The sequence below is a fragment of the Nanorana parkeri genome, unplaced genomic scaffold, assembly GCF_000935625.1.
Source record: "Nanorana parkeri isolate BGI_ZX_2015 unplaced genomic scaffold, ASM93562v1 scaffold56, whole genome shotgun sequence".
In the NCBI taxonomy this organism is placed as follows: domain Eukaryota; kingdom Metazoa; phylum Chordata; class Amphibia; order Anura; family Dicroglossidae; genus Nanorana; species Nanorana parkeri.
Genome location: NW_017306324.1, coordinates 1885477 through 1898841, shown reverse-complemented (window position 1 = coordinate 1898841; position 13365 = coordinate 1885477). Strand labels below are relative to the sequence as shown.

Sequence of the window (13365 nt, the reverse complement as noted above, 5' to 3'; positions counted from 1 at the left end):
CGATTCTAATATATCTCCCAGTTTGAGCTGCATATGTGGCCCAGCCGGCCGCCCAGGACCAGTATGATCCACGTATTGTGCAGCATGAGTAAGGAGGACGTTGCATAAAGCGACAGAGTCAGAGATATATTTGACCCAGACTGTTTATGGCTAAATAGTTGTGCTCTTGATAACCGCTCGCAGTCACACTATCCAGCTCATTACATTAGCCATGAATGGAAATGACCCGGGAATGTCTTGTAATCACACACAAATATGTCAGGCTATGTTAATGAGGACGACTTCATCATGTTTATGGTGACCATTCCACGCTCTGTTGCTGCTGATGAAAGTTTTATCGAAGCACGGTGCTAAGTTTTATTAGCTTTAATAACTGCGATTGATTTGTAAAGCCCTGGCATGTTACACAGTGCTGTACAAGGAACAACAAAGGGGTGACAATGATAAACTTCACACCAACGTCACAGAAACGGGACCCTGCTCAAATCAATGTACAGGACCCATTCAGACTATAGCAGTGTGTTAATGCATATTGTATGAAAGCATATCTAAACCCAAAACGTTATATCTTCCAGCTTGCAAGTACTTAGACACATTAGTTTTCCTTTTTTCACTGTCATTTCATCTGGTGACCCTGCCAGCAACATACTTCCTGTCCTAGGGTGACAACACTCACTTCCAGCACTGTATGGAGGAGCGACGTTGTCGCCACAGGCTGCTCTCCTGCTGTGGAATGCACAAACTTGCCCATCTCGTCATATTTATTACATAGAGGGGAGATGTTTTGCAGTTCACAAAAGTGAAATAAAAAGGCAGATAATATTGTTTGAGATATCAGTTCATGGCACAGGAAGACACAAGGACACTGGATTTCTCTAAGGATCCACAGGAGTTTTTTTTTGTACTTGCATGCAGGAGTGTCCTCAGGCGGCATCTCATTGGGGGGCAGGAGGTGTGGGGGGGACAGCAGCATGGGCGACTAAATGCATCCAACATGCCCAGGAGTGTGGCGGGTTTTTGTCTACCACTGGTTCTTTAGTGATGTAACGAGCTGACGAGTGGGACTAGAGCCTGTCGTGGGAGGGACCAGGCATCCAACATACCCAGGACTGTGGTTGGACCAAGTTTTTGTCCACCCCTAGTCCTATTGTGATGTAGCGGCTGACTGGTGGGACCAGAGTCCGCCGCCGTATGGGGACCAGGCATCCAACTTGCCCAAGATTGTGGCGGGTTTTGGTCCGCCACTGGTTCTGTAGAGATGTAGCAGCTGACGGGTTGGACCAGAGCCCGTTATTGGAGGGACCAGGCATCCAACATATCGGGGAGTGTGGCGGCACCATGTTTTTGTCCACCCCTAGTCCTGTAGTGTAGCTGCTGATTGGCGAGACTACAGCCCACTGCCGTGGGGGGGACCAGGCATCCAACATACCCAGGAGTGTGGAAGAACACGTTTTTTTTTTCCCTACGACAGTCGATTTAAAGAAGAACTCAGGGCATGTATATAATAAACCCTTGGAGTGAGCTACGCCCGCACTGCAAGGATTAAGTGCTTGTTTTGGTCTAGGACAATGGTAGGCAACCTCCAGCTGTGGTGAAACTACAAATCCCATCAAGCATCTGCCTCTGGGAGTCATGCCTTTGGCTATGAAGGTCTTGCAATGTTTCATGGGATTTGTAGTTCCACAACAGCTGGAACGCCGGGGTTGCCTATCCCTGGTCTAGGGTAGAAAAAAAAAGTGCGATCGGACGTGTGGCAAAACATTGCCTGCGTCCGCTGCAAACGTAAACAATGCTGCATGCTCTATTTTTTGCAGTTGCAGCAGACCGGAACGCAGGCAATGTTTTGCCACAAATCCAATTGCACTGCAGGTGGGGGGGGCCTGGCTGCAGTGCCATTGACTTCAATACACCAACATACCCCCTCCCGCCCCAGAATAAAGGGTGAAGTTTTGTGTGTTCCAGCAGATGCCACTCTGGAACGCACTGCAATTGGTGTGAATGGACCCTCAAGGATCTTACAATCTCAGGTCTCTATCTCACATGCATATATAAGGGCAGCAAATTCAGACAGGAGCCAATTAACCTTCTATCATGGCTTTGGAGTGCGGAAGGAACCCCAGGGAGAACATGCAAACTCCTTGCAGATAGTGACCTGACTGGTATTTGAACCAGGGACCCCCAGTACCGGAAGGCAGAAGTACTAACCACTGCACCACTGTGCCACCCAAATCTGCGCTGTCAGAGTTAATTTTGCACCTCACCGGAGTTCTTCCTTAAGATACATGCAATAAGATTAATGAGCTGAGTCCATTTACGGTAACAATAATGAGTTAACACTAACCATGTATCATCCCTGGCTGCCTAACAACCCCCCCAGCGGCTCAGGTAGGGAATGTGTCAGTCACTTTACAGTCATCAGACTGCAGCTGAAGCTTTGCCCACTTCCTAAGTCTCCTCCTACCACAACTAGGAGGATGCAAGGCCAGTCTACAAACTCAGAACACACAGCAACTTCAGACAGCTGACACACACACTCACTCTCAGAGCCGCTGCTGCAAGAACATCAAACCACGGCAAGGCTGCATGGAAAAGAAGAAGATCCACAATCCCTGAACAGAGAAGATCCAAAGAAAGAGGAAGGGAAGAGAACCTGGAAGAGAAGTTTTGCAAAGTTTGAAATTGTTACTTTTCCGATTGTTACTTCTTCCAACACTCAGCGAGAGGCAGCAGATCACCAACACTCATAACCACCGACATAAACCTCTGAAGCGGCTTGCAGGAAGAAGCGGTGCCGCGTATTTATTAATAATATTTTAACTTATTCAAATATTTATTGTTTTGATATGACTTTTCTTTGACAAGTTTTGACAATAATTTGATCGAAGGCGTTATACTATATAGACGACCGCCATGACAGGTGTGACGTGCATCAGGGAGGACAGCTCCTGCAACACCGGCATGCTGTCCAGCAAGATGGCAAAGGAACATTTGGGTCAGAGAAGAGAGGAGGAGAGGGTCCCGGCATGGGACAGGACTGACCAGTTTAGAAGCCAAGATTCAGTGCCGGTGAAGAAACACCACCACAAGCACAGCATCAAACACCGGTATCAGCTTATGGAGACTTTGGGAAAAGGCACCTACGGCAAGGTCAAGAAGGCCATAGACAAGAGTACAGGGATGCTGGTAAGTGACAGTCATCGGTATTTCTAATGCATGAGTAGGCAAGCCCGGCTTTCCAGCTATGGTGAAACTACAAATCCTATCATGGCTTTGCCTCGGGGAGTCATGCTTGTGGCTGTTAGAGTCTTGCAATGCCTCATGGGACTTGTAGTTCCATAAAATCTAGAGGGCTGAGGTTGCCTACCCCTGCTCTAATGTGCAATGACAAAAAATGATGTCTGGGGATGCTTTTATTGAGCCAGCGAATTGGATGCTGTTCTGCAGATGATGGAATAGTACATCACCCAATCTGCTTAAGGGCTCCAGCTAGGGTGAAACTACAAAGCCATCATGGCTGTGCCTATGGGAGTCATGCTTGTGGGTGTCAGTCTTGCAATGCCTCATGGGACTTGTAGTTCCACAAAATCTAGAGTGCTGAGGTTGCCTACCCCTGCTCTAATGTGCAATGTATTGATGCCGATGTCGTGCCAGCGAATTGGATGCTGTTCTGCAGAATGAAGGAACGGTACATCACCCAATCCGCTTAAGGGCTTGTTCCTATCTATGCATTGCTCTGGAAAGAGTATTAAAATCCCTATGCGCACTCTGCAATTGGGTGCACCTTAAAACTTCTGCATGCTACAGTTTTGGGGCACTTTACATAGGAGGCTGATCACTGCAATGTAACTGTTCTGTGAAAGAAAGTTTTCAGTACAGAAAACTGACAGGGCTCTTACAAGCAACCTGTACTGCCAAAAATATAGAGGCTGCCATTTCTTGCCTGCTTCTCAAAATGCCACATATGCCTGGCTGGCTCCACAACCTTCTGGATCACTGACCGGGGAAATAGCATGTTGCAAGTGAAATTGAAAGTTCTGATTTCCATAGTCCAGGTCAGTGACTCAGAAAGCTTTGAAGTCTCTCGATCAGCCTTACATCCAGGAACTATCATTACTGAGCAATTAGCAGTTGTAAATCAAGTTTTGGTATCCTGTATGTAAATCTCTTGACTGGAAAGGTTCATGGCTTTCATAGATCCGGAAACAGCAGATTACTATTCGGTTCACACCTAGGAGATTCAGATGCCGAGCGGTTTTCATGTTTTCGAGCGCGTGACTGTTCGTTGTAAACCGCGTGATTGTCGCACAGTTTTTCAATGCATAGAGATGTCTATGGGGCCTAAACCGCTCGACAACCGCCCGAAAATAGCTCCTACACCATATTGCGCAACAAACCGCAAAGGTGCGAGCAGCCTCCATTGACTTCAATGCGAATGTTCGCGTGGCTCGCCTAGGTGTGCACCGGCCCTGATGGTTTCCTGTTAGGCTGCTGTTGCACAGCTGGTTAAGCAGAGGCCATGCCAGGTACACACAGTGGGGGAATATTTACTAAAACCCGGAGCAGACAAAATCTGGAGCGGCTGTGCACGGCAACCAATCAGCTTCTCTCTTCAGTTTGTTCAGTTAAGATTTGAAAATGAAAGAGAGAAGCTGATTGGTTGCCATGCAAAGTTGCTCCAGTTTTTGTCTGCTCCCCCTACCACTGTATTTGCCGGGACAATTTTTCAAAACCTGGTACTTTCCCTAGCAAACAGGAACCAGCCACGAAGAAACGTGCACATCTTAGTTATCGCTCTGGTATTTCAGTAATCCCAAAATAAATGCAGTTTGGCAACATCGTCAGCACAGCTGCGGGGAGTCTTGAGACTCAGCTGTCAACCCCCGTGGGCTGCTGATCTAGACACACGCTCTGTGTCATCACTGCAGAAGCGACAGAAGTGATCGGTGACTGGATTGATCCTCGTCACCGAAGCCCGGGGACAAATGTCTCCGGCAGTCCTGCTTTGATTAAGGTTTGGCTAGAATGGAGGAGTTGTCACAACTTGTCACATGTTTAAAATGCCTGATGTCTGCTACTGTAAACATACTGTGTGCAAAGATTGTACATGTATCGTGATAACAGTTTTATCACGGGTATAATGTAATATTTGCAGGTGGATTATATTCTGCAATAAATTGTTAGACAATTGTTTTCAAAGTAAAGCCCAAAGAGCAACTTCACTCATGGGAGCAGAGAGCTTCGGCTGATAGACTTAATGGACTAGCATGTGTGTTCTTTTTTTATTTTTAAAGAGGGACAGCTGTTAGGGATGCCAAATTTAAAGTGACAGGTCTTAAAAATACATTCAAGTACCTGAACTATTAACAAAAATGTGTCTTATTTGTGTATCACTCGGCTGTAGATCTTCAAATCATCTCTGAATTGGTGCACACACTGTCCTTCCTTCTGGAGGGTGGCTACTTTTGTTCCCCTATGGTCCCTGTGTGTGTTGTAAAGTAGTCACCCCTCCAAGCTCGCTCTCATGATGGACTACAAGCTCATGATTAGTTAGTTAATTTGTTTTGAGATTGTCCATTCCGGGAGTGAGCTTGGAGCGGTGACTACTTTACAACACACAAAGGGACCATGGGGAACAAAAGTAGCCCCCCTCCAGAAGGAAGGACAGTGTCAGCACCAATTCAGAGATGATTTGAGGATCTACAGCCGAGTGATACACAAATAAGATACAGTTTTGTTAAAGGCTTGGATACTCGAATGTATTTTTAAGACCTGTCACTTGAAATTTGGCATCCCTAACAGCTGTCCCTCTTTGAAACTAAAAAAAATAACACACTTACGAGCCCATGGAGTCCTGCAGCTGAAGGTCTCAGCTCCCATCTTAAAAGAGGACCCCTCACATGTGTAAAGTCCATGAACCCATTGTACTCCTGACCGCTATGTTCTGAAACCACTAGTGGGTGCTGCGGTGTCCAATGGATGGCGCCGTTACATACACAAAGCATAAATGGGGCACTCCAAATGTTGAATTGCGTTTATTTTATTGATGAAAGTGCAGCATATCACAAATGCAATGTTTCGGGGTCACTCAAGATCCCCTTCTTCAGGCAAGACAAGCACATGCACAGGGCAACTCAGGGCTCTCCCTAGCAGAGGCATGGTTGGGGATCTCACACATGCGCAGACGTGCTATGGGACCTGGCAAAGACCTGCTGAAAGGAGGTGGTCTGTCCAATCCAGGAGCCAGCAGGATTTTTTTTAGGAACCAGCGCCATTGACAACAACTATAGAAAACTTTAAAATTCTGAGTATGCGTGGGATCTCATAATTGAAACATCACAATAGTGCTTCACAGGGTGTTTAACATCCAACGAGGCAGCAGGAGGAGGGGAAGGAGGCATAAGAGAGGAAGATGTTATCTGCATAGAAGGTCTACTTGGAATTCAGGAGCCAGTCTGTCCAATCCAGGAGCCAGCAGGATTTTTTAAGTGCCAGGTCCATTGATATCTGTAACTTTTCAGGACCATTGGCTACCTGGATCCTGGGAATTGTCCAGCTCTGCATGACATGATTATCTCTAGATACATATGGGTGATATAATATGTTACCCAAACAAAAGGAATGACGTTTGCAAAGTGGAACTGGGTTGGTTAGAGGTTTCATTGTTACCGCAAGCCTTACATTGTCTGTTTATATGGTTGCTTGCTATGAAGCTTCACTGGACCCAAGTGGATGTTAGTCTATAGGTCTTGGCTTATTGACTTGAGTTCAGTGCTGATGTATAGCATGTATAGTATAGCACTCAATGCCCAAATGACTTCCTGTGCCTTCCAAGAAGTTCCAGTTCTGTCCTCATCCCTAGTGCTCAATGCTTTTCAATGGGTTTGCTGTTTTGAAGTAAACCAAGCTAAATCTCCCCCTGGCTCCCTCTCTTTCATCTCTTGTGAATTCTGGCAGTTAAATAATGATGTCTCTCCCAATGTATCCTCCATAATATAGAATAAATGACGGGAGGGTCCAGCCACAAGATGGTGACTCATTCATGATGGTCTTGTGGGAAGTGGTGGAGATAAGAAAAATCACAAGGAAATGCATTTATTTGTGTCTCGGAGAGAGAAAACCAATGACTGATTGGTAGTTGACCTTTCGGGCTCCTTCACATCTTTGCGTGTGGTAATGTTCACAATTTTATGCATTGAGGAGCATTACTTTAAGGCGGCCTAGTCAGATTAAATGAGCTCTGAACACACTAAAAACGTACCTGCGCTACTGCAACACAGCACACACCAACGCACAGAGCATTCACATGTGTGCATTGAGCCCATAAACTTTGGTTCTATTGTATTAAGGCTGCAAAACATACATATATGAAGAATTATAACCCACATACGTAGCTAGCCCTAATCTCTAGAATAATCCTGTAAACAACATTGGCACTTATTGTCCTTTTATATTTCCTTGGCGGACCATATCTGTCTGTGCAAATATATAATAGCACCCCTACTTTTTTGATTACACCCTAATATATCAATGCCATAGATATAAAGATATGCCTATTACCTGGTTTTGAAGACTTTTAAACCTTGCACTAAAGAGGACCAGTCTCATTCTGCCTTAGAGTGGCTTAGTGGTTAGCACTTCTACTTTGCAGCACTGGGGTCCTTGGTTTGAGTCCTAGTCAGGACACTAACAATCCGTGTACCCATTGCACTCCTTACCGCTTAATCCATAATGATGGGTTGGGTGCATCAGTAGTCGACGGATGGCCACCGTCTGAATAAAGTGTAAGAAAATATGGACACCGGCACTCCAAAGTAGAATAACGTCTTTTATTGACGTTCCATCCAAAAATACACTATTGCAACGTTTCGGGGTCACACAGGATCCCCTTCATCAGGCAGAACAAGCCTGATGAAGGGGATCCTGTGTGACCCCGAAACGGTGTGTGACCCCGAAACGTTGCAATAGTGTATTTTTGCATGGAACGTCAATAAAAGACGTTATTCTACTTTGCAGTGCCGGTGTCCATATTTTCTTACACTCTAGTCAGGACACTATCGGCATGGAGGTTGCATGTCATCCCAGTCCTTGTGTGGGTTTCCTCCCATACTGCAAAGACATGCTGGTAGGGTTTTTGGCCCTAGTAAAAAATACTGAGCACGCCCAAGATGGCTGCCCCAACAACCGACAAGGTTCTTTGACTGCTATAGAAATGTAATTAATTAACCACTTTCCCCCCTCAAACTACCCAAAGAAAATGGGCAAGGGTCCAATACTGCTTTAAAAGGATTGAAAACTGTGAGAATGCAAAAAAATCTAGGGCTGAAAGCAAGAATAAGTTTGGGCTCATTGATTATAGAAACCTGCAGCCAGGGCAATCCCTACCATATATACCGCCTGAGGCAGTACAGTGGGGGTGTCGTTGGTTGGCGGGTACTGTTGATAGTGCTGAGGATAAGCTCGGCGGGATGCCAGCCAGATCGTCCCGCTCAGCTCCCTGGCAACTGAGGACATCACTGCGCTGGGCGCCCCCCCTCATTATAGGGACGGCCCTACCTGTAGCAACAAATGAGCAGTCTTCTATTATGAATGTGAAAGCACTGTAATTTTGAAACTTGGAATTTAATTGCACCAAATAAATAAAAGATAAAACTTTATTGCAGCTCATGAGCACACTGCCGTCCTTGCCTCTAGACAGCCTGACTTTAGACCACCCATCGTTGACGCGTTTCACCCTCACGTGCTTAATCGTAGGGATTAAAATGTTAAATCAAATTGAAATCTGATTGCCTGGTTGGAGTCTCTGCAAATCACAGCTCTTTGCCCTTTTGTTACTGTGCAAGGGTCTGTATGTGCCAGCATGGCTTGTCCATCAGGGTCTGCTGGAACATATATAGCTCACGCAGCCTTAGCCGGCTCTTTCTTTTTAAAACCTATTGAAAAGTTCCAAAGGATGCAATCCTTGCTGAGAACACAGAACAGAAACGATCTCTGTGGAATCCGCCTCCCTGCAGACCAGAATTTACAAGGTTCAATGATTACAAGCTGAAAAAAAAATCTAAAAAAAAATGGGAATGTGATGAGAATGAGAACAATCCAATGCGCAGCCGGCTCGGGCCCTGCCAAATAAAATAAACTGTTTGGCTCAGATGTAAATAATGAGACGAGTGATATTCTTTCATTGCCATGCCTTAAAAATAGCTCCGTTCCCCCGAGTCGCGGGCCACAGCAGCTGTTTCGTGCATAGAGGCTGAATGGTGTGTCTGCCAACAGAAAAGGTGGTGGGCATGTTTAGCATATGCAATGTTGATAGAGCCAAGCTAGCCTGGCATTGGCCATGGCTGTCACCGTGGCAACAACAAAATGCCGGTTAGGCATGGGCCCAGAATGCAGGGCTCACTTGATTTATCTCTCCACAATTGCTTATCCTAACATGCCAAACACAAGACTATTGACTGGATCTAAATGATGGACCCAGTATGCCACCCCTGTGCATAGCACCAAACAAGGCGCCTTCTCTTCCACCCAGACTGGGTGGCCTGACAACGGATTTAAAGGAACCTTCCTGTCGTAAAAAAGAAAAAACATTGCATTCAAAGGAAACTTGAACATGAAGGTTGGCTTCTTTTTACTCAAATGCTCCTAGCCTGGCTGCCAGACTGACCCTGTTTAATCAATGGTTTGAGTCACCCAGAACATGTATGCAGATAAGAAGCTTACAGTGTAGACTATTGGCAGCCATGCCAAAGCTTTTTGCGCAGGCATGCTCCACCGTTGTCACCGTCAGGAAGCCCAACATGAGAAATGACATGCAGCTGCCTCTGTAAGAGTGCATGTGGATATGAAAGAGAGTCTAAAATAAATATAAAAGCTGAAAATAATATTTTTTTAAATAAACAAATATACAGGATAATAATAATAATAATTATTATACATATTTCATTATAGTAATACAAATGTAACAAGCCAATGTGTGAGTCTTATATTGCCAGCCATTGAAGCACATATTCAGAGGAAAGGTTTAAATGAGCCAACTCCCACATGCACTCATTAATCCAAATGAGTCTACGGGTCATTTCTAAAAAGCATTTAAAGCCCTGATGAAGGGGGCATGTAACCGCCAAAACACATTGGTTTTACTGTTGGGCTTCTATAATTAAATAAATATTCTTGGACTCCTAAACCTTTGGTGTGGTTCTCTTGTTCTTCCATCCTATATTCACCCCCAGATTTGCTTAGAGGGACTTTTATGTCTGTGTTCTGCCTAATCAGAGTCATCTGATTCTACAATATGGACTTCTCTTTACATTGAGAAAATAAGGCAACTCTAGATCCAGCACCCCCACCCCAATAATCCTAATTTTATGATCGCACTTTCAGCCTTATAGCGCAACGACAATGCTTACTGGATGGCATCAGCATGTTGGTGATTGATGTCACTTGTTGCCTGGAGCTGCACTGTAAACAAACCGGGGTTGTGTGTCATCAAAAGGCAGACAGGTGTAGCACCTCGTAATCTTAATGGATCTTAACTGAGGTAAAAAGGGTAATGACCTTGCTGGAATTCCTGAGATGATAGTATAATTTTACCTTTTTAAAGGTCACAGGTGTCTGCTAAAGAAATGCATGCTCTTAGGATACGCATGCTGATTATGTTCATGAGTTAAAGAAAGGAAAGCTTAGAGTGCAATCCAAATCATTTGCCAGCACCGGACCACCATAAGTAATTCAGCAGTACAGTGTAAAAAAAATGATGGTGGGCTCACAGCAATTATCCACATCAACCAATCTCAAATTATCTTTTAGGCCCCCGTTCACAGCAGGGCGGTTCGGCTGTTTGGATCCGCCGACATAACCGATGCCATACATTGCTATGGGGACCATTCATGCAACTGCGCCACCACCCGAATTGCTCCCGGACACCTTTTTTGCCACACTGATCAGCGTGGTTTCCATACAGCTTTCAATGGAACCACGCTGATCAGTGCGGTTTTGGGCGTTTTTAATTGCGTTTCAGCGCTGAAACGCAATTAAAAACACCTAAAACCTCACTTTTGAAATCGGCGCGGAAACCGCGCTGATCTGCCACGGCCCTGGTGTGAATGGGCTCTTGAAGGTGAATTCCAGGCAAAGAGCTAAATACACAGTTGAAATACATACACTCTATGGCCAAATCTTTGAGGACACCTGACCATCACACCTATGGGGGTTTGTTGGGCATCCCATTCCCAAACCATAGACATTTAAATGAAGTTGGCCTCCACCCCCTCCCCTTCGCAGCTGCATTCTTCTGGGAAGGCTTTCCACAAAATGTTTCCCATTTAGCCAAAAAAACATTTGTGAGGTCAGGTATTGACCTTGGACGAGAAGACCTGAGTCACAATCAGTTTTCCATTCCTCTTAAAGGTGAGCAGTGGGGTTGAGGTCTTGCCTCTTTGCAGGCCACTCAAGTTCCTGCTTACCAGACTGTTGAAACCATGTCTTTATGGAGTTGGCTTTGTGCACATGTGCTCAGTCATGCTAGAAAGGCCTTCACCAAACTGTTACCAGAAGGTTGGAAGCAGACAACTATCAAAAATGTCTTTGTATGTTGTAGTATTAAAAGAATCCTTTACTGGAAACTCAATTTAGGGGTTTATCCACATTTGGTCATATAGTGTATATCCAACTGTGTTGTCTGCCAAAGAGATTGTGTTTCTATTTGCTTAGTCCTAAGATTAACATTAGCTCATCCCTGTTGGACAGCAGAGCCATCTTGGTGACCTGACTTTTCTCCACTGCAGGACAGATAAGCAATTCAACTAGGTCACCATACTACGACCAGCCTATAATTGAACGGTGAAGGAGCAACAACAGCAGCATTTTGTGCTTGTAGCATTGCCCTATTGAAGTCTTCTAGTGTATTGGGACAAATTTAAAATGACATTGCCACCCATTGTTGGCAAATAATCACAGTTTTCCAACAGAGTACCAAAACAGAGTACCAAAAGTCTGGTGGTCATTAGTGAACCCAAAGTTCACTGTGACTACGTCTTCTCTCAAGGGGTGTACTCAACATCTGACCATTTAAGGTTTCGTTAGTGGCAGCATATTGCTTAGTCAGGTCTGCTAATGACATCTGATAGGAACACTCTACCATGCGGGGAGCTTAGCCTTTGGACTCCAGGAACTGCTGGAAGTCATAAAAAAATTTACCGAATGCACATCCTTTACTAGAGCGATGCAGTTAGGGAACAGGAAACACAACCCGGATGCAGTGGGTCAGGATGACATCTCTGAGTTTACCCTTCTATTCGATTTTGTATTGTCTGCACTTGGTTTTTACTTTTTCATTGTACAGGCAAAGCATTTTCACACTTCCTAAATGCGCACAGTACTATGGGCTCAATTCACTAGGGCTGGTGTCACATTGTCAAATCTGCCATCCGTTAACCCTTTGCAGTACAACTGCACTTAAAGCATATGTTTTAGGCCAAACTTTTTTGCATTAGTTGTTGTTATTTAGTAGGAAATAATTAGAACCTCTTTGAGGGTTTTATTATCACCGTCTGTGTCCCAGCTGTGAAGATTTACCCTATTTGCCTTGATGACCATTGCCACCAAGACAGAAAATGATGGGAAATGGAGAATGTTATGGTTGCCACTGGACCAGAAATAGAAGGAAAATCTTCCAATGGGAACACCAGTGATGGGGATTACTTTCAAAGAGGGGATTTCCCCTCTCTTTCTGTTGTGTCTCTGGGACAGGAAGAGAATGGAAATCTTTCCAATGAGACTGACAAAAAAAATCCCTGACGGGGGTACTAACACTTCTCTACCCTGTCCAGAAATGTAAAAAGACTCTTTAAAGTGCAACTGAAGGCTCTTGTATGACAATCTAAACAAGTCTCAAGTCCAGTTACTATGTGATGCACTGGCCTCATAAAAAATCTTCCTTTACCTTTCCTGACTGAGCCAAGTCCTTCTTCATTTGTGTCTCAGACGCTCCCTCTCCCAGACACTGCAGTTCACAGTGGGAAGGTTTCAGCAGTGCTGCAAATTCAGAAAGCAGTGGGCAGGACTAGCTGTGGTCAGATGCTGATTGACAATCTACAGGCTTCTGAATTAGCAGCTGATAGCAATACCCTACACGAGAGTGGCAACTCTGCTCTAAATTCAGGAGCAGTCCAACATTGTTGTCACCATCACATGAAGCTGCATTAGGTGGACATCACTATGATGGTCAACTGGTATTTCTGGAGCTTTGAAGGGGATCTAAGAGGAAATTGAAGATGCATTTATAATTAGGTGCTGCAGCACATATACTTTGTTAAAGGGAAGCCATAGTACTACTTGGACATAGCTTGGATTGACATGTTGCTGGCCCAT

General features: G+C 44.9%; 1 protein-coding gene across 1 annotated transcript in view; it reads left to right on the top strand.

Annotated features, from left to right (window-relative positions):
- The first annotated feature begins 2910 nt into the window (after positions 1–2910).
- LOC108804375 (NUAK family SNF1-like kinase 1) overlaps positions 2911–13365 on the top strand; it is a 42717-nt gene continuing 32262 nt past the window's right edge. The window contains exon 1 of the mRNA XM_018576085.1: positions 2911–3183. Within this exon, the coding sequence (XP_018431587.1) occupies positions 2911–3183 (273 nt within the window). The remainder of the gene's footprint in view (positions 3184–13365) is intronic.